Below are 20,122 nucleotides of genomic sequence, written 5' to 3'. Positions count from 1 at the left end.
GGGTGGGAAGTGGTTCCTAGCTTGCTGACCTCCTACTGAATACCAACACCTCAGTACAGCCCCACCTCCCCTCGAAGCCCCCCCCCTCCCCTACTTTCCTTGCTCTTGCCCCAATCAAAATAAACGTTCTTGCCCCTTCAACTTTAGCGCAAACTTTATTACCCCTCTTCACACAAACCCCTTTAACTCTTGTCATGCCGGCCCTTCGTCTATGGCTTTCCGTTTTTACTCCGGGCTTCTCTTTCTATTTGTATCCCCAGAAGCATGTAGAAAACAAAATGGTATACCAAAATCTAGTTAGATCATTTCCAGCAAGAGTGCTTGAAAATCCCTTCTTCATAATGACAACCGCAGACCTTTCATGACACTTGTTTCTTTTATTAATACGACTATGAATAAGATTAAGCAGCATAAATATTGTGTGGTATAACCTGACATGTTCACATATTTTCACAGAGATGCTCAGTATGAATCATAACAAAAATTAATCTTGTAAAATAAAAAACTTAGAACATATTGGTAATTAACAAGTTCATTTGTAGTGAGGCAGTTTTGTGTTGCAATGAACTATGAATGTCTTTATCTGCAGCACATTCTATTAGATTGCTTTTGATATGGTTGCTGTTCCTGGGTAAAGAAAAGTTCAATTGTTTGAAACCCAATTAAACTTTCAGTTTAAATCAGCTAAATATATTTCAAGTGGATCAAAAGAAAAGGTGTGCAAAGTCTAATGCCCCGTACACACGGTCGGACATTGATCGGACATTCCGACAGCAAAATCCATGGATTTTTTCCGACGGATGTTGGCTCAAACTTGTCTTGCATACACACGTTCACACAAAGTTGTCGGAAAATCTGATCATTCTGAACGCGGTGACGTAAAACACGTAAGTCGGGACTATAAACGGGGCAGTAGCCAATAGCTTTCATCTCTTTATTTATTCTGAGCATGCGTGGCACTTTGTGCGTCGGATTTGTGTACACACGATCGGAATTTCCGGCAACGGATTTTGTTGTTGGAAAATTTTATAGCCTGCTCCCAAACTTTGTGTGTCGGAAAATCCGATGGAAAATGTGTGATGGAGCCCATACACGGTCGGAATTTCCGACAACAATGTCCTATCACACATTTTCCATTGGAAAATCCGACCGTGTGTACGGGGCATTACAGATCATTTTTTTTAGAAAGCAGCCACAGCCTGAGTAGAAAAGCCTGTCCCCTGCCAGCATGCGCTAGAGGACCTTGGTCTTTGTGTGATTTCTCTAAAGAGGTGCAACAGGCCCCTTGCTGAGTTGGAGCTAGAGCTCTTCAGTCAGTAGAACAAATATTGTTCATTGATTGGAGATCTCTAACCTTGAATCAGTGGAGATCTCTAGCCTTGAATCATTGGAGATCTCTAGCCTTGAATCATTGGAGATCTCTAGCCTTGAATCATTGGAGATCTATAGCCTTGAATCATTGGGATATCTTGCCCTGAATTATTGGAGATCTCTAGCCTGGATTAATTGAGGATCTATAGCCTGGATTAATTGGAGATCTCTAGCCTTGAATCATTGGAGATCTCTGACCTTGGCTCATTAGCGATTTCTAGCCTTGATTCATTGTAGATCTCTAACCTTGAATCATTGGGGATCACTAGCTTTGAATTATTGTAGATCTCTAGCCTTGGCCCCTTGGAGAGCTCTAGTCTTGACTCAATGGAGATCTCTAGCCTTGGCGGATTGGAGATATCTAGCCTTGACCTATTGGAGATCGCTAGCCTTGACTTATTGGAGATCTCTAGCCTTGAATCATTGGAGATCTCTAGCTTTGGCCCCTTTGAGAGCTTTAGTCTTGACTCAATGGAGATCTCTAGCCTTGGCTGATTGGAGATCTCTAGCCTTGACCTATTGGAGATCGCTAGCCTTGACTTATTGGAGATCTCTGGCCTTGAATCATTGGAGATCTCTAGCCTTGAATCATTGGAGATCTCTAGCCTTGGCTCATTGGAGATCTCTAGCCTTGAATCATTGGAGATCTCTAGCCTTGGCTCATTGGAGATCTCTAGCCTTGGCTCCTTGGAGAGCTCTAGTCTTGACTCACTGGAGATCGCTAGCCTTGGCTGATTGTAGATCTCAAGCTTTGACATGGAGATCTCTAGCCTTGGCTCATTGGAGATCTCTAAAATTGGCTTATCGGAGATCTCTAAAATTGGCTTATCGGAGATCTCTAATCTTGGCTCATTGGAGGTCCTTAGTCTTGGCTAATTGGAGATCTCTAGCCTTGATTCAGCAGGGATCCCATCATTACTAATAATCATTAGTCTATTGCTGCTTCAAAGAGTAACCTGAGAGATAAAGTTCAATGCATTTTTCTGCTTAATGTGTTCAGTGTGCCAGACCCACAGCAGGGTTAGCAGTCTTGTAAACCACAAGATGGCTTCATTAGTGATCCCTGTAGAGCAGAGGCAGAACAGTATAACATTTTCTTATTGCACTTGTTCCCAGATAAAGTCTAAACAGAACAGACTTCTCCAAAGTATTCAGAGGCGGCCAGTGGTGTTGACTAGCGGTGGGTCTATCTAAAAGTACATCTTCCAGTCTGTGAAAAAGTCAGAATATCAATAGGTATGGAAAAAAATACCAGAACAGAAGTCTTCTGCCAAAACTGACTGACATAAAATTAAACGCTTAGAGGAGTATCTCCAGGAAGACTTGACACAGACGTAATGTTCTATACACGCAGAACTGTTTAAGAAAAGGGTAAATTAGTAAACTACTGTGTTTTGCCTGAGTATCACTTCTATAAGACCTTGTTGGACATTCCATTTCAAAGTATGGCCAGTATTATGGAGCTGATCCCCCTTCCTCTGTGGCTATAACATCTGTCACTCCTCTGGAAAGGTTTTCCACAAGATTTTGGAGGATGGCTGTGGGAAGTTGTGCCCATTTGTGAGGTCAAGTACTGATGTTGGATGAGAACAGCTGGCTCACAATCGACATTCCAATTCATCCCAAAGGTGTTTAGTAGGGTTGAGGTCAGAGATCTGTGCAGGACACTCAAGTTCCACCACACCAAACTGGTCAAACCAGGTCTGGCTTTGTACACAGGGGCACAGTCATGGTGGAACAGAAAAGGGTCTTCCCCCGAATTATTACTACAAGGTTGGAAAAGCACAATTGTCCACAATGTCTTTGTATGCTGTGGTATTACCAGTACCCTTCTCTTGAAACACCTGAACTCAAGGTTAACTCAAGAACTTTACATTTGTACAGAGTGGGGAAGGGTTGGAACTTCTGCTAGGTTTGTCCTGTTATCTGTGTCCATATTTGGGAGATTTACTTTTTTCAAGTTCCGTGACAAAGAATCAGAAGAACAGGAAGTGAGGAGATATTTATTTGATGGAAACAGTGTAAGCAACAAAAGGACATTTATTTAGTAGAGTGGGGAAGGGTTAAAACATATGTCTGTTTTTTATTGGTCAACAGTAAGAGGAAATCTTTCCAACGTGAGGGGTAATCCTCTCACTCAAATGGTGGCCATAAAATTTTAGGTGTACACTTATTTTTAGTCCAAGTATCAATGGTCACCAGGAGAGATCGAAAGGAGGACTTTCCAAAGTAGGACAAGAAGGTTTGGACTCTACACAAGGATGGTCATACATGGCTTGTTTTCTTCTGTTCAGGTGACAGGCTGAATGAGAGAAAATCAGTTGATTCCTCCAACCACATCGTTAGCTTGGATGGCGGATTCTCCACTGTCAGCTATTGTATTCAAGCAGCAGTGGCACCTGCAGCTGCCTGGATACCCAAACAGTGACTGCATCTGATAGAATGCAGTCAATGTCTAGCACTCTAGCCAAGAATTTTCCACCTTTGTCAGTTTTTAAACCCACTTTTAGAGTGCTTGCAGGGTCACTCGCACCTCAAATTTCAAGCCCTGAAGCTTGTCCAGCACAGAAAACAAATTACTCTGGCTGTCTTTGGGGAGATCAGTTGTGTAGTAGTAGCTCTTCCAATTTTATAAATGAAACACAATAATGAATTCATGCCTTTGTATACTCCCTGTATCCCCAGACAGCCCCCTGCGAATGGTCAGAATTTAATGCAGTCTATATACCTTGACCAGTCAATTCATTGCCCACCCAGGAAGTACACATTTTAGAGTCCAAAGAAAGGCAAAGAAACTAATAAGGGAACTGGAGGTCCTCAATTCCAAGGAACGACCACAAGCACTCAATGTATTCTCGCTGGAGAAGTGACGCTTGAGAGAGAAGGATTTAGATAAATATCTATTCACCTGAAGGAAATCTGGAGACCAATAAAGGGTCAGATTCTGATGGTAGTGTCTATGTACCCCATAGTTAAATGAAAGGAGCAATAGGCAAAAAAAAAAGGGGAACAAGAAAAATATACATATAACTATTTAGTTCACAACACCATATATTCTAAATAGTTCTTTGAATGTCCGTAAGTATCTATTTATGTAGAAACTGGAGATAATAGAAATCCAAAGTAGATGATGATGTCTCTACGTCACATAGGTTGAAAACAAGTGGTGTATAATGATGGAGGCTTACCAGAACCGTTGGACTCACAGAGACATATATCCCTTGAGTCGGAAATGCTTGTATTGCCACCGGGCAGTAAATGAAGTATCCCGCTGGACCGATATGAAATCCGGATACTGTATCAAAGGCTCCCAGCAGATTTCTTTCTTGTATGGCCCAATTCAGTAGTGGCTCATGAAAAGTAAAAAAGGGGCCACATAGTGTGATACCGTTTAAGAGAAATAAAATTTATTGTGGTAAAAAACTTACATATTCCAGGTTAAAATAGCGCTTAAAATAGATATAATGGCAGGCAGTGGAGTCTCCAGACGCGTTTCGTCTCATTAGACTTCCTCTGGGGTACCTTGCCACCGCTGCCATACTTACTTATATACCCACTAAGACCCCCTTTGATGAGAATCCGGCGTGTGCCACTTGTTTACTTTGCACTTCCGGGTGTCGCCAAAATGGCGGCCCCGCGTGCGTTCCAAGCCTCTTTCCAGTGGCTTCTATGCGTTCCCACCATCCCTTGTGTAAAAATAGGAAACATAAATGGCCAATTGTTATCCTGTTGCTGAGTTTTATGAATAATAGATATCATCAGTGCTGTGTAGAGGGAAAAAGAATTACCAGCACGATTCAAGAAGACAACCGAATCTCCCCCAGGAAATGGTCAGATCCGGACGTCCGCTCCCCACAATGTGCTCGGCCCTGGCTTCCGCCCATATGGAGCGCAAGCCAGACGGCCGCTCGCCGTATGCGTACCACGCCTCCATATGACAAAGGACATGGCGCGATGACGTCATTGGTGATCCACTCTCCAACGCATGCGCACCACGTCCTGAGACAGCGGAGAGCGCAATGTCGTCATAAGCGGTCCGCCTTATCAGTACGCCTCCCTTTAGAAGTGACGTTCTACTTCTATGATGTGTAGTGTGTATTTATAGTGATAGATAGTGATAGATAAACTAAAAATGTTCATGTATAATCCAAAAACGTTTTATTATAGGACTACTCTTGCACGATCGTGAAAGTGTAACCAAAAGGGGGTGCAAGAAATAAATAAAGTCATAAAATGACTGATAGTGTGTCCACATTATTTATGACACATGTGTATATTACACCAAAATGTGTAAATTACACTGGAATCTAAACACTAGTGTGTATATGTGTAAATTATTATCTGCATGGTGAGTGTGATTAATGTGTAAAATATAAGTGAAGGAAAAAAGCTGGGATTCTCAAACGGTGAAGTAGAATTACACATAAACCATCTCCCAGACTCTTAGTTCTTAAACATAGTGTGGAGGTGTGTAAAGATAGAAATAAATGTGCAGTGTAGATAGACGAAAGAGCTGGGATTTATAACCGGTAGGCTAATATTAAATATAAAGCCATCTCCCAGACTCGTTATTCTTAGATATGTAAGTAAAAAATCTAATAAGTAATAAAAAGGTGAAGGCCCAAGACGGATTCTCAGTATCGGGTGCATATTAACAAATTAATTACACCAAAAAATATCCAAAAAAAATCCAAAAAAATGTAAAGAGTACATATCCAAAGATACCTAGACCTAAATGTGATACATATTCCGACGTGCAGTGTATAGTCATTTAAGCAAATACATCTACTCCCACCAACTAACAAACCTTGAAGGTCACATAAAACAGAATATATGTAAATTAGATAATAGTTGTTTCTCTATACTCTAAAATTTAGTCTAATTTGGAGCTTCATTGTTAACAATCTTGTTTCTAAAACCAGATATACTCATATCAATTCTACGATTCATTAATGAAGGCGTTAATGTCTAGATCTACATTCATACCCTTAGGGTAAAGAGACTGTAACTCATGGATCCAGAACATTTCTAAGCAAGAGACACCTCTAGTTAAAGCCCCACCTCTCCATGGGGGGGTATATTTGTCAATTATCATAAATAGTGAACCGGTGGGGTCACTATTATGCGCCTCTTTATAATGTCTCGGGACACTATGTTTTGAATCACGACTTTTGATGAGGCTAATATGTTCACTCACTCTTTTCGTGAAGGTCCTGGTTGTTCGGCCCACATATTGTTTGCCACATGGGCAAACAATTAGGTAAACGACATATCTCGTATTGCATGTACAGAAAGGTTTAACGGATCTTGATACTGAGCTTCAAAGAGTGACCAGTATAGATAGAAATACCCTTCTATTAACCAAACAAGAAAGAGATCCGGACACCACGTATAAATGGGCATTGTCAACTACATACTCAATACAACATAAACAAATTAAGAGTATTATAAGAAAACATTGGGGAGTATTAAAACAAGACAATGTCTTGGGAAAAATAGTGCCGGAACAAGCCAAGATTATCTTTAGAGGAGCACCATCCTTACAGGGACGAGTAGCACCCAATATTATCAACCCTCCAGTACGTCCTTCCTTCTTCCATGATTGGACAGGGTTTTATCCCTGCAAAAAATGTGTCGTGTGTCGACATAATATACCAATAAGAAGAAAATTAACGGAATTTACCTCAACAACTACAGGGAAGAGATATACCGTTAAACCTTTCTGTACATGCAATACGAGATATGTCGTTTACCTAATTGTTTGCCCATGTGGCAAACAATATGTGGGCCGAACAACCAGGACCTTCACGAAAAGAGTGAGTGAACATATTAGCCTCATCAAAAGTCGTGATTCAAAACATAGTGTCCCGAGACATTATAAAGAGGCGCATAATAGTGACCCCACCGGTTCACTATTTATGATAATTGACAAATATACCCCCCCATGGAGAGGTGGGGCTTTAACTAGAGGTGTCTCTCGCTTAGAAATGTTCTGGATCCATGAGTTACAGTCTCTTTACCCTAAGGGTATGAATGTAGATCTAGACATTAACGCCTTCATTAATGAATCGTAGAATTGATATGAGTATATCTGGTTTTAGAAACAAGATTGTTAACAATGAAGCTCCAAATTAGACTAAATTTTAGAGTATAGAGAAACAACTATTATCTAATTTACATATATTCTGTTTTATGTGACCTTCAAGGTTTGTTAGTTGGTGGGAGTAGATGTATTTGCTTAAATGACTATACACTGCACGTCGGAATATGTATCACATTTAGGTCTAGGTATCTTTGGATATGTACTCTTTACATTTTTTTGGATTTTTTTGGATATTTTTTGGTGTAATTAATTTGTTAATATGCACCCGATACTGAGAATCCGTCTTGGGCCTTCACCTTTTTATTACTTATTAGATTTTTTACTTACATATCTAAGAATAACGAGTCTGGGAGATGGCTTTATATTTAATATTAGCCTACCGGTTATAAATCCCAGCTCTTTCGTCTATCTACACTGCACATTTATTTCTATCTTTACACACCTCCACACTATGTTTAAGAACTAAGAGTCTGGGAGATGGTTTATGTGTAATTCTACTTCACCGTTTGAGAATCCCAGCTTTTTTCCTTCACTTATATTTTACACATTAATCACACTCACCATGCAGATAATAATTTACACATATACACACTAGTGTTTAGATTCCAGTGTAATTTACACATTTTGGTGTAATATACACATGTGTCATAAATAATGTGGACACACTATCAGTCATTTTATGACTTTATTTATTTCTTGCACCCCCTTTTGGTTACACTTTCACGATCGTGCAAGAGTAGTCCTATAATAAAACGTTTTTGGATTATACATGAACATTTTTAGTTTATCTATCACTATCTATCACTATAAATACACACTACACATCATAGAAGTAGAACGTCACTTCTAAAGGGAGGCGTACTGATAAGGCGGACCGCTTATGACGACATTGCGCTCTCCGCTGTCTCAGGACGTGGTGCGCATGCGTTGGAGAGTGGATCACCAATGACGTCATCGCGCCATGTCCTTTGTCATATGGAGGCGTGGTACGCATACGGCGAGCGGCCGTCTGGCTTGCGCTCCATATGGGCGGAAGCCAGGGCCGAGCACATTGTGGGGAGCGGACGTCCGGATCTGACCATTTCCTGGGGGAGATTCGGTTGTCTTCTTGAATCGTGCTGGTAATTCTTTTTCCCTCTACACAGCACTGATGATATCTATTATTCATAAAACTCAGCAACAGGATAACAATTGGCCATTTATGTTTCCTATTTTTACACAAGGGATGGTGGGAACGCATAGAAGCCACTGGAAAGAGGCTTGGAACGCACGCGGGGCCGCCATTTTGGCGACACCCGGAAGTGCAAAGTAAACAAGTGGCACACGCCGGATTCTCATCAAAGGGGGTCTTAGTGGGTATATAAGTAAGTATGGCAGCGGTGGCAAGGTACCCCAGAGGAAGTCTAATGAGACGAAACGCGTCGGGAGACTCCACTGCCTGCCATTATATCTATTTTAAGCGCTATTTTACCATGGAATATGTAAGTTTTTTACCACAATAAATTTTATTTCTCTTAAACGGTATCACACTATGTGGCCCCTTTTTTACTTTTCATGAGCCACTACTGAATTGGGCCATACAAGAAAGAAATCTGCTGGGAGCCTTTGATACAGTATCCGGATTTCATATCGGTCCAGCGGGATACTTCATTTACTGCCCGGTGGCAATACAAGCATTTCCGACTCAAGGGATATATGTCTCTGTGAGTCCAATGGTTCTGGTAAGCCTCCATCATTATACACCACTTGTTTTCAACCTATGTGACGTAGAGACATCATCATCTACTTTGGATTTCTATTATCTCCAGTTTCTACATAAATAGATACTTACGGACATTCAAAGAACTATTTAGAATATATGGTGTTGTGAACTAAATAGTTATATGTATATTTTTCTTGTTCCCCTTTTTTTTTTTGCCTATTGCTCCTTTCATTTAACTATGGGGTACATAGACACTACCATCAGAATCTGACCCTTTATTGGTCTCCAGATTTCCTTCAGGTGAATAGATATTTATCTAAATCCTTCTCGGCACCACTCCCTAAGTTTGTGGTGGTACGAATTGGTCATTATGCTTTTTGTGACTTTTTGTAATTTTTTGTGATTTAACATTAGCGCTACACTGTTTATACACATACGGTTTACAAAATCTCCTTTTTTTGTGTGTGAGCTGCTTTGTTAGAGCAAGCGCGGTGTTTCTTGAGTTATTTTATTTTCACGCTTGAGAGAGGACATGATAGAGATTTACAAATACCTCAATGGTGGTGATCCCAGTGTAGGAAAAAACTATTCAATATCAGGGAGTGTAAGAGGACACGGGGCCACACAATGAGATTGGAGGAGAAGCGGTTTAACCTTAAACTGCGCAGGGTTTTTTTTACTGTCAGGGCAATAAGGATGTGGAACTCTCTTCCACAATCGGTGGTGGCTGCGGGAAGTATTGATATTTTAAAAGACTCTTGGATGTGCATCTTAAAGCGGAGTTCCACCCAAAAATGGAACTTCCGCTTTAAGGGAAGGTGACCCCCTGACATGCCACATTTGGCATGTAATTTTTTTTTTGGGGGGGAGCGGAAACCCTCTTTTTAGAGGCTCCCAGTTCCTCCTAGTTGCCACTGGAGTCCTCTTCCACTCCTCCATTACGACATCACGGAGCTGGTGGATGTTGGAGACCTTGCGCTCCTCCACCTTCCGTTTGAGGAGGCCCCACAGATGATCTATAGGGTTTAGGTCTGGAGACATGCTTGGCCAGTCCATCACCTTTACCCTCAGCTTCTTTAGCAAGGCAGTGGTCATCTTGGAGGTGTGTTTGGGGTCGTTATCATGTTGAATACTGCCCTGCGGCCCAGTCTCTGAAGGGAGGGGATCATGCTCTTCTTCAGTATGTCACAGTACATGTTGGCATTCATGGTTCCCTCAATGATCTGTAGCCCCCCAGTGCCGGCAGCACTCATGCAGCCCCAGACCATGACACTCCCACCACCATGCTTGTCTGTAGACAAGACACACTTGTCTTTGTCCTCCTCACCTGGTTGCCCCCACACACGCTTGTCACCATCTGAACCAAATAAGTTATTCTTGGTCTCATCAGACCACAGGACATGGTTCCAGTAATCCATGTCCTTAGTCTGCTTGTCTTCAGAAAACTGTTTGTGGACTTTCTTGTGCATCATCTTTAGAAGAGGCTTCCTTCTGGATGACAGCCATGCAGACCAATTTGATGCAGTGTGTGGCGTATGGTCTGAGCACTGACAGGCTGACCCCCCCACCCCTTCAACCTCTGCAGCAATGCTGGCAGCACTCATACGTCTATTTCCCAAAGACAACCTCTGGATATGACGCTGAGCACGTGACCTCAACTTCTTTGGTGGACCATGGTGAGGCCTGTTCTGAGTGGAACCTGTCCTGTTAAACCGCTGTATGGTCTTGGCCACCGTGCTGCAGCTCAGTTTCAGGGTCTTGGCAATCTTCTTATAGCCTAGGCCATCTTTATGTAGAGCAACAATTCTTTTTTTTTTTCAGATCCTCAGAGAGTTCTTTGCCATGAGGTGCCATGTTGAACTTCCAGTGACCAGTATGAAAAAGTGAGAGCGATAAAACTAAATTTAACACACCTGCTCCCCATTCACACCTGAGACCTTGTAACACTAACGAGTCACATGACACCGGGGAGGGAAAATGTCTAATTGGGCCCAATTTGGACATTTTCACTTAGGGGTGTACTCACTTTTGTTGCCAGTGGTTTAGACATTAATGGCTGTGTGTTGAGTTATTTTGAGGGGACAGCAAATTTACACTGTTATACAAGCTGTACACTCACTACTTTACATTGTAGCAAAGTGTCATTTCTTCAGTGTTGTCACATGAAAAGATAGAAGAAAATATTTACAAAAATGGAAGGGGTGTACTGACTTTTGTGAGATACTGTAAATCTAAAGATGTATACAATGTATAGGTCTGATAATATATACAATGTATATTAATATTTATGTACAACACATACAATGTATAGATCTGATGTTGTATACAGACAGTGTCTGTTCCTAATGATGCATAATGTATAGAATGTATAGATGTAATAATGTGTATGTATAGCATGTATATTTCTAATGATGTATAATGTATACAATGTATAGATGGGATGATATATAATGTATAGATTTAATGACCTATAATGTACTATATACCACACGTACACCTACACAGGTTGAACTGGATGGACTGTTGTCTTTATTCCCTACTATGATACTATGTAACATTGGGGTCTATTTATAAAACATTCCTTGTCAGAAACATTTGTGAAAGTTGAACACAATGTCACCGCATTTTCCCTAAGATGCGAATACCTGTGTCATCTGCTCCCTCTAGTGGTCAAAATGCAGTATTATTTATGAAATACTCAAATAAGAATAACTATTCTGTATATTGGCCACTAGATGGAGCTGACAATACAGGCATTGGATTCATAGGAATAATGCGGTGACATTTCATTCAATTTACACAATTGCTTCTGATGACTGTTTGATAAATAGGCCCCATAGATTCACCTTTTACCTTCTATCCGGCCTCCTCTCTGCTCTCTGAATACAATTATCTTCCATGTTTTACTTTCTCCCCGACTCAGGTCCTTTTAAGACCTCATTCACACAGGGCTGTACAGGATGGAGAGGTGACATCCAGGAGTGACAGCTGTTTGTGTCCAGCCTCCTATACAAATCAATGACAGGCTGCAGCGCTATGAGTGGCCTTTGATGCGATGTGCCTGTGTCCAGGGACCGCATCCAGATGTGCGGACTGGGATTTGGTCTCATTTAGGTGTTAGTTCATGCATGAGCTAATGAACTTTGTAAACTTTTTTTTTTTTTTCTTTTTAGCAGCGCAGCTAAGAATAGGCAAGTCGACATTAGAAAAGGAGCCTACTGGCTGAAAATTAATATGCAACCCATTCATATGTAATGAGCCCTTTTTACTCCGGTTCAGAGGAAGAGTCAGGTTATGTTCCACTCCTCTAGATATACAGGTATGCACTATATTGTCAAAAGTATTGGGACACCTGCCTTTACACACACATGAACTTTAATGGCATCCCAGCCTTAGTCCGTAGGGTTCAATATTGGGTTGGCCCACCCTTTGCAGCTATAACAGCTTCACCTCTTCTGGGAAGGCCGTCCACAAGGTTTAGGAGTGTGTCTATGGGAATGTTTGACCATTCTTCCAGAAGAGCATTTGTGAGGTCAGGCACTGATGTTGGACGAGAAGGCCTGGCTCACAGTCTCCGCTCTAATTCATCCCAAAGGTGTTTGTTTCGGTTTGAGGTCAGGACTCTGTGCAGGCCAGTCAAGTTCCTCCACCCCAAACTCTCTCATCCATGTCTTTATGGACCGGGTCTGGGGCGTGCAATGCATGCATGCCGGCAAACTTCTCCCACTGTGATCTGCAGGTACAGTGCTCTCCATGTCTGCCAGCACCAATCATTAATGGTCACTATTACTCCCCCTAATACCAAAAATGGGTCACTATTACTTTTACTAACACCAATGATGGGGCACTATTACTCCTCCTAATACCAATGATGGGGCACTATTACTCCTCCTAATACCAATGATGGGGCACTATTACTATCTATATTACTAATGATGGGGCACTATTCCCACAAATGATACCAATGATGGAGCACTATTATTCACCCTAATACCAAAGATGGGGCACTATTACTCCCCCTAATACCAAAGATGGGGCACTATTACTCCCCCTAATACCAATGATGGGGCACTATTTCTCCCCCTAATACCAAAGTTGGGCACTATTACTCCTCCTAATACCAATGATGGGGCACTATTACTCCCCCTAACACCAATGATGGGGCACTATTACTACTTATATTACCAATGATGGGGCACTATTACTCCCCCTATTACCAATGATGGGGCACTATTCCCACCACTGATACCAATGATGGAGCACTATTACTCACCCTAATACCAATGATGGGGCACTATTACTCCCCCTATTACCAATGATGGGGCACTATTCCCACCACAGATACCAATGATGGAGCACTATTACTCACCCTAATACCAATGATGGGGCACTATTACTACCTATAATACCAATGATGGAGCACTATTACTCCCCTTAAAACCAATGATGGGTCACTAATACTCCCCTTAAAACCAATGATGGGGCACTATTACTCCCCCTAATGTCAAAGATGGAGCACTATTACTTCCCCTAATACCAATGATGGGGCACTATTACTACCTCTAATACCGATGATGGGGCATTATTACTTCCCCTAATACCAATAATGGGGCACTATTACTCCCCCCTAATACCAAAGATGGGGAACTATTACACCCCTTAGTACCAAAGATGTGCATCATCACTATAGTAACCTCCACCCGCCCACCGCCTGACGTCACCCGAAGGAGGAAGATGGCGGCGCCCGAAGACACGATGATCGCTATGAGGCTCCGAAACCAACTGCAGTCCATGTATAAGATGGATCTCCTGATGAACGAGGAAGTGGTGAAGGTTAAGGAGCTGAATGAGCAGATTGTATGTTACCGGTGTGCCTCATAGACGTCACCATCATCACCGAGTGCCTACATACCTTCTGTAAGAGTTGTATAGTGAAGTATCTGCAGACCAGTAAGTATTGTCCTCTGTGTAACATCGAGATCCACGAGACCCAACCGCCCCTCAACCTCATGCAGGACATCGTCTACAAGCTGGTTCCCCAGGAGAATGAGGAGCGCTGGATCCGGGAATTCTACCAATTCCGAGGCTTGGAGCGAGTCCTACAGACCAGTATGGTGGAAGATCCGGTGGTGGATGTCATTCGTCAATCACTGTCGGCGGTCGTCTCTAAATTAGAGGTGTTGTACAATATATATATAGCTATATTGGTTATACAACTTGGTCGATTGTTATGTGTTGTCAGTGGCATCTCCAGCTTTCATATTTAGGGGGGGCACATGGGGGGACAGGGACAAAAGTAAGGGGGCAACTATAAAATGCAATTACATATATATATATATCCTGGGGCCCTTTACTACGATCCCACAATGGCCCTTTCACATGTTCTGCAGTGAGCTCCCTTCCTACTGTATTGGGGCCCCCCCAGGGTGGCAGAAAACAAGATATATATGTCACCAACATACCAAGAAAATATAAGGGTCCAAAGCAGTAGGAGAACTATCAAGGTTGCAAAGGTTGTCTTGCCACCGGGCCCTGGTGTTCTGCCACTGTGGGGTTCCCCAGCCTCCTCTTGCTGTCCTGCCCCTGCTATTGACAGCGCTGGTCTGGCATCTCTTGGAATTTACAGGCTGGTCCTCCTGTCCTAAGGATGGGAGAAATCAGTCTTCTCCCTGCCAATGAGGATGCAGGGAAAGGAGCAGATCGGGCGGCCGTGGTTGTGTGAGCGCTCGCATTATGCAGTGTCAGTGAGCAGAGGGACACTGCCCGCTTTGTTAGGGGTTTTGCATGTTTACTGCGACAGCTGCTAGCTGTTAATACAAGGTAAAACCAGATTTAATGCTGCCGATTACTATCTATCCCATTTCTGGTTATGTTGGTATCCTTACATGTTCGCTCTCTGTTCTATTACATTCTATCTCTATTATCTACTAGATAGCAACTACTCTGAGGTCCTCTCTAATTTCTGGATAGTGAGCCTTACTGGCCAATGCTGCAGCCTAAATCTTCACTGTCGATCGTGCTGGTAGACCACTTCCTGCTTCAACCTCCATTGCTCGCTACCGGTTATTACTGTATTTCTCTATGTCGGCCTCTCTGTATTGCCGGTAAGTCTTTCAATATATTATGGTAATGTAGTGTACATTTCTGCCTACTAATTTAGCATTCCCATAATAAATTTAAAAAAACGTTTATTCATATATACCAGGGATATGCAATTAGCGGACCTTCAGCTGTTGCAGAGCTACAAGTCCCATGAGGCATAGCAAGACTCTGACAGCCACAAGCATGACACCCAGAGGCAGAAGCATGATGGGACTTGTAGTTTTGCAACAGCTGGAGGTCCGCTAATTGCATATCCCTGATATATACTGTATATACTCGAGTATAAGCCGACCCGAATATAAGCCGAGGCACCTAATTTTACCACAAAAAACTGGGAAAACTTACTGACTCGAGTATAAGCCTAGGGTGAGAAATGCACAGCTACTGTAAGTGGAAAAGAGGGTCAACAATGCCCATTTGCAGCCTCACTGTGCCCATTTACAGCCTCACTGTGCCCATTTGCAGCCATAGGTCCCCCGAACTTCAAACTCGGTAGTTAAGGGTTCCTAGATGCCCCCTAGCTGCAGCCCAAATTTGGGGTCTCTGGACCCAAAGGGTCCCGAAATGACATTGCTGCAGATGGACACAGTTGACCGAATTTGGGGCCCCGTATCTCGGGGCCACTTAGTGCTAGGAACCCCAAATTTGGTGTGTAAACCCAAGAGAACTAGCACTATAACATATCCAACGCTGGGGTTCCAAGCTCTAAGTGGCCCCAAGATACGGGACCCCAAATTCGGTTTGGAAAATGTCATTCTCTGCTGCAGAAAAGTGCTTGACATTTTCCGAACCAACGTTGGGGCCCTCTGTCTCAGGGCCACTTGGTGCTAGGAACCCCAGCTTGGATATGTTGTAGTGCTAGTTACAGTGGGTTTGCACACCAAATTTGGGGTTCCTAGAACCAAGTGGCCCTGAGATACGGGGTCCCAAAGTCAGTTCAGAAAATGTCATTCTCTGCTGCAGAAAAGTGCTTGACTCGAGTATAAGCTGAGGGGGGGTATTTTCAGCACAAAAAAATGTTCTGAAAAACTCGACTTATACTCGAGTGTACTGTATAGTTACTTTTTCATACCCACTAGACAAAGACTATATATTTTCTGCAAATGTGCAGAGGTTTATTCCCACCGCTCGCATATTTACTTTTAGATCTGCACTAATAGCTTATCAGCAAGGATTACCCTCTTGAAGTATTTTATACCTTGCCTGCCTATTATACGATACAGACCTTTATATTATGTGAGTACTCATTATTATTTTCTATTTTTATTTTTCATATTTACTTTCCTTTTTATTTTTTTATTTCTATCTGCTGCTGTGTACTGCTGTGCCCTCCTTGATTGGTTTTTGCCTCTCTGCCCCCGGTGGTCACCGATCACGGTTTTTCTCTCCTCCAGATGGATACCACTTTGTATTATCGTCTTTTTTCAATTCTATACTTTTGATCTTTATGTTGAATGACATACCCTACATGTATCTATCAGTATCTTTATTGTATGTTTTTTTTTTTTATGTATCTGTTAGATTCTTAGCTCCTAAAGAAGGCGCGCAACATGTCGAGTGATTAGTCAAGCGACCCTATTTGGACTCAACCACTCTACGCACTCCACCTACCTTGATTAGTGCTACTGGTTATTTATTATAACTATTATTTGCTTTTTCTACAACTATAACTGTAGCAATATTTGAGTCCCTAGGGTCAGACTATTTTATGTCATTGTCATGACGTGTTTTCTTTTTATGTGTTACACAATCTGTTTTTAACTTTATTCGATTGAAATAAAACACTTTCGAGCTTTTATATCAAACTTATGGGCCTACAAAGTCCATTTTTGTAAAAATCCAAATCTCTTTCCAATGCATAAGATAGTGTTGGAGCAAAAATACAATTGGGACCTTGTGGGCTTCCCAGGGCGATGTTCCTTTCCAAACACTCTGCGCTCAGATAGCGTTTGTATGACTTTTGATTTTAGTATACAGTAAAAACCTTGGTTTGAGAGTAACTTGGTTTGAGAGCGTTTTGCCTTGATATACAAGCGATGTCTTGATGTACAAGTAGCGTCATGTCACAACTGAGTATAAAAGAGAAGAGAGGAGCCTCTAAGTGTAGCAATATGGTTACATTTAATGAAGTTACAACATTTAGCAACATATTGCTACACTTAGAGGCTCCTCTCTTCTCTTTAATACTCTGTAGTTCCTGCTGGATTTTGGTTCTAATCCCCTTGTAGAGTCTTCCATTTGTAGATGGACATTTTATGGTTACACAACCACATCACATCGCTATAATCTTTTTATAAGGACTATAGACTGAAGGACCTATGAATAAATGGTTGTGGAACAAATCATCTGAGTTTCCATTATTTCTTATGGGGAAATTTGCTTTGATATACAAGTGCTTTGGATTACAAGCATGTTTCTGGAATGAATTATGCTCGCAATCCAAAGGTTTTACTGTACTCCTTGGCACCCTGAAGTTGTAAGTCAACGTTTGCCCTTTGGGGCAGAGGTGGGCTTCTACATCATCCTCCAGGGATCATTCCCACAATGTACCAGCTGTTAACGTGTAGATGTTGACCCTGTGCCACCATCTGCCTATCTGACAAGGCCTGTAGAGACAGGTTCACCGCTGTACTTTTAAGGAGGTCTGGCTGGCTTCAGTCAGCTGTTGCATCTGCTGGGTGGCTAAGCTGTTTGTCTTGCAGATTAGCATTTGCCAATCTGAGCAGCTTTACAAGCTCTTCCATTTTGTTTAATAATAGGTGTCTGGCTCTTTGACATACTGCCCGTATTCCAGCATCAAGTTGTTTGAAGGACAAGCTCAACTGGTATTGGCAGTAAACCATGCATGAGGCAGTGTCACCAGGGAACAGTCTAAGCAGGTTTGTCCTGCTATGAAAGTGGAACTAAAGTCCCACAGTTACTCACTGAGAGCCGGGAGGCTAGCTGCCTGCTCTCGGTGGTCTCCGGCATGTAAACGGTGAGATGCAGAGCTCAGCCCAATCCACGTGTGCCAGGATCACTGGCTCCTGCACATGCACAGAAGTGGCATCCTCCCACATTGGCCAAACACACAGAAGACGATGCCGGCGCTAGTGAGGGACAGGGACTGTTGGGGGAAAGGTAAGTATTGATCCCTTTAGTTCCACTTTAACTAAACTTATGTCAGTTTCTGGCTAACAATGTGCCTTTAATGGGTTCCCCAAAACAAAAAGTCAGCACTTGCACCTTTTTAGTGTAGCACCCTGGTAGTAGGCAGGGTTCCTAACAAATTTAGCTTGCTAGGTGGTAACTAGCCTGGCTAATGGTTAGGGGGATTCACTGGCTTTTCCCTAACTATGGGTTTGATGCACCTCTCTTTTCTGTCACTAGGTGGCATTGTTGCCTGTGGCATTAGAATGACCAGGGCATAGTGAATTCAGACTAGGAGTAGATGGGTTGTCTCAGCCAATTGGCAGGGTTTCTTTAGTCCCTTGGCCAGCTGGGAGAGCTTATTTATTTGGAAGGAGTTAGGTGATCGGGGTTCTGTACCACCTGGATGGCTGTTTGGGTGGACGTGTGTTGCAAGGCTCCGGGTTGCTAGGCCAGAAGCCTTAGGCCTATCCCAGGAGCACCTGGCTGCTAGGCTGTCTGAGGCCTAACCTGGGAGCACCTGGCTGCTAGGCTGTCTGAGGCCTAATCTGGGAGCACCTGGCTGCTAGGCTGTCTGAGGCCTAACCCGGGAGCACCTGGCTGCTAGGCTATCTGAGGCCTATCCAGGTTTGAGAGAAGCAGCACAGGGTTAAGGCTTTCGGCCGGAAGCCAGGGGCGGACTGACAACTCATGGGGCCCCCGGGCAATAGGAGATCCTGGGGCCCCCTGTCCCCGCTCATGTGTTCCCACCCACATTCAATGCCACACCCACACAAATCCCCACCTACATTTTGCACTGCCCACACTACATGCGTTCGTCACAGAATTACATTAAAGAAAGTGCAACAATGGTACCTTTCCAAAATTAAAGTGATTGTAAAGGCTCTTTGTTATTTAAAAAAAAAAAACAAAAAACAAAAAAAAAAAAAAAAAAAAAACATATCATACTTGCCTCCACTGTGCAGCTCGTTTTGCACAGAATGGCCCCGAACCTCGACATCTGGGGGTGGCTCTCGCGGCTCCTCCCCACATCAGATAACTCCCTAGGAGAAGCGCTCTCCCGGGGTGGGGTTACCTTGCAGGTGGGCTCCCGTGTCCAGCATTTGCGTCTATAGACACGTTTACATACATGTGCTCATCCTACATAAAGCTTTTCATATAGAGCATGTGTGGGGATCATGGGGGTGCTTTACATTTTTTTTAAATTATTTTTATTAACTTTATATCATTTTCACTGATCACCAATGTAAGGAACATTCTTCTCACTGATCACCAATATAAGGAGCATTCTTCTCACTGACCACCAATGTAAGGAACATTCTTCTCACTGACCACCAATGTAAGGAGCATTCTTCCCACTGATCACCAATGTAAGGAGCATTCTTCCCACTGACCACCAAAGTAAGGAGCATTCTTCCCACTGATCACCAATGTAAGGAGCATTCTTCCCACTGACCACCAATGTAAGGAGCATTCTTCCCACTGACCACCAATGTAAGGAGCATTCTTCCCACTGATCACCAATGTATAGAAACATTCTTCTCACTGACCACCAATGTAAGGAACATTCTTCTCACTGACATCCAATGTATAGAAACATTCTTCTCACAGACCACCAATGTAAGGAACATTCTTCTCACTGATCACCAATGTAAGGAACGTTCTTCCCACTGACCACCAATGTAAGGAACATTCTTCCCACTGACCACCAATGT

At 42.7% G+C, this 20,122-nt stretch overlaps 1 protein-coding gene across 1 annotated transcript; it reads left to right on the top strand.

Annotated features, from left to right (window-relative positions):
* Positions 1-13,910: 13,910 nt before the first annotated feature.
* Positions 13,911-16,814, top strand: PCGF1 (polycomb group ring finger 1). Its single transcript, XM_073592083.1, is given in 3 exon segments — positions 13,911-14,049; positions 14,052-14,353; positions 16,800-16,814. Coding segments are annotated over 3 exon segments (456 nt in total).
* Positions 16,815-20,122: the final 3,308 nt, after the last annotated feature.

The sequence above is a fragment of the Aquarana catesbeiana genome, linkage group LG07 (assembly GCF_042186555.1).
Source record: "Aquarana catesbeiana isolate 2022-GZ linkage group LG07, ASM4218655v1, whole genome shotgun sequence".
Lineage (NCBI taxonomy): Eukaryota > Metazoa > Chordata > Amphibia > Anura > Ranidae > Aquarana > Aquarana catesbeiana.
This window is presented reverse-complemented; position numbering and strand designations above follow the sequence as displayed.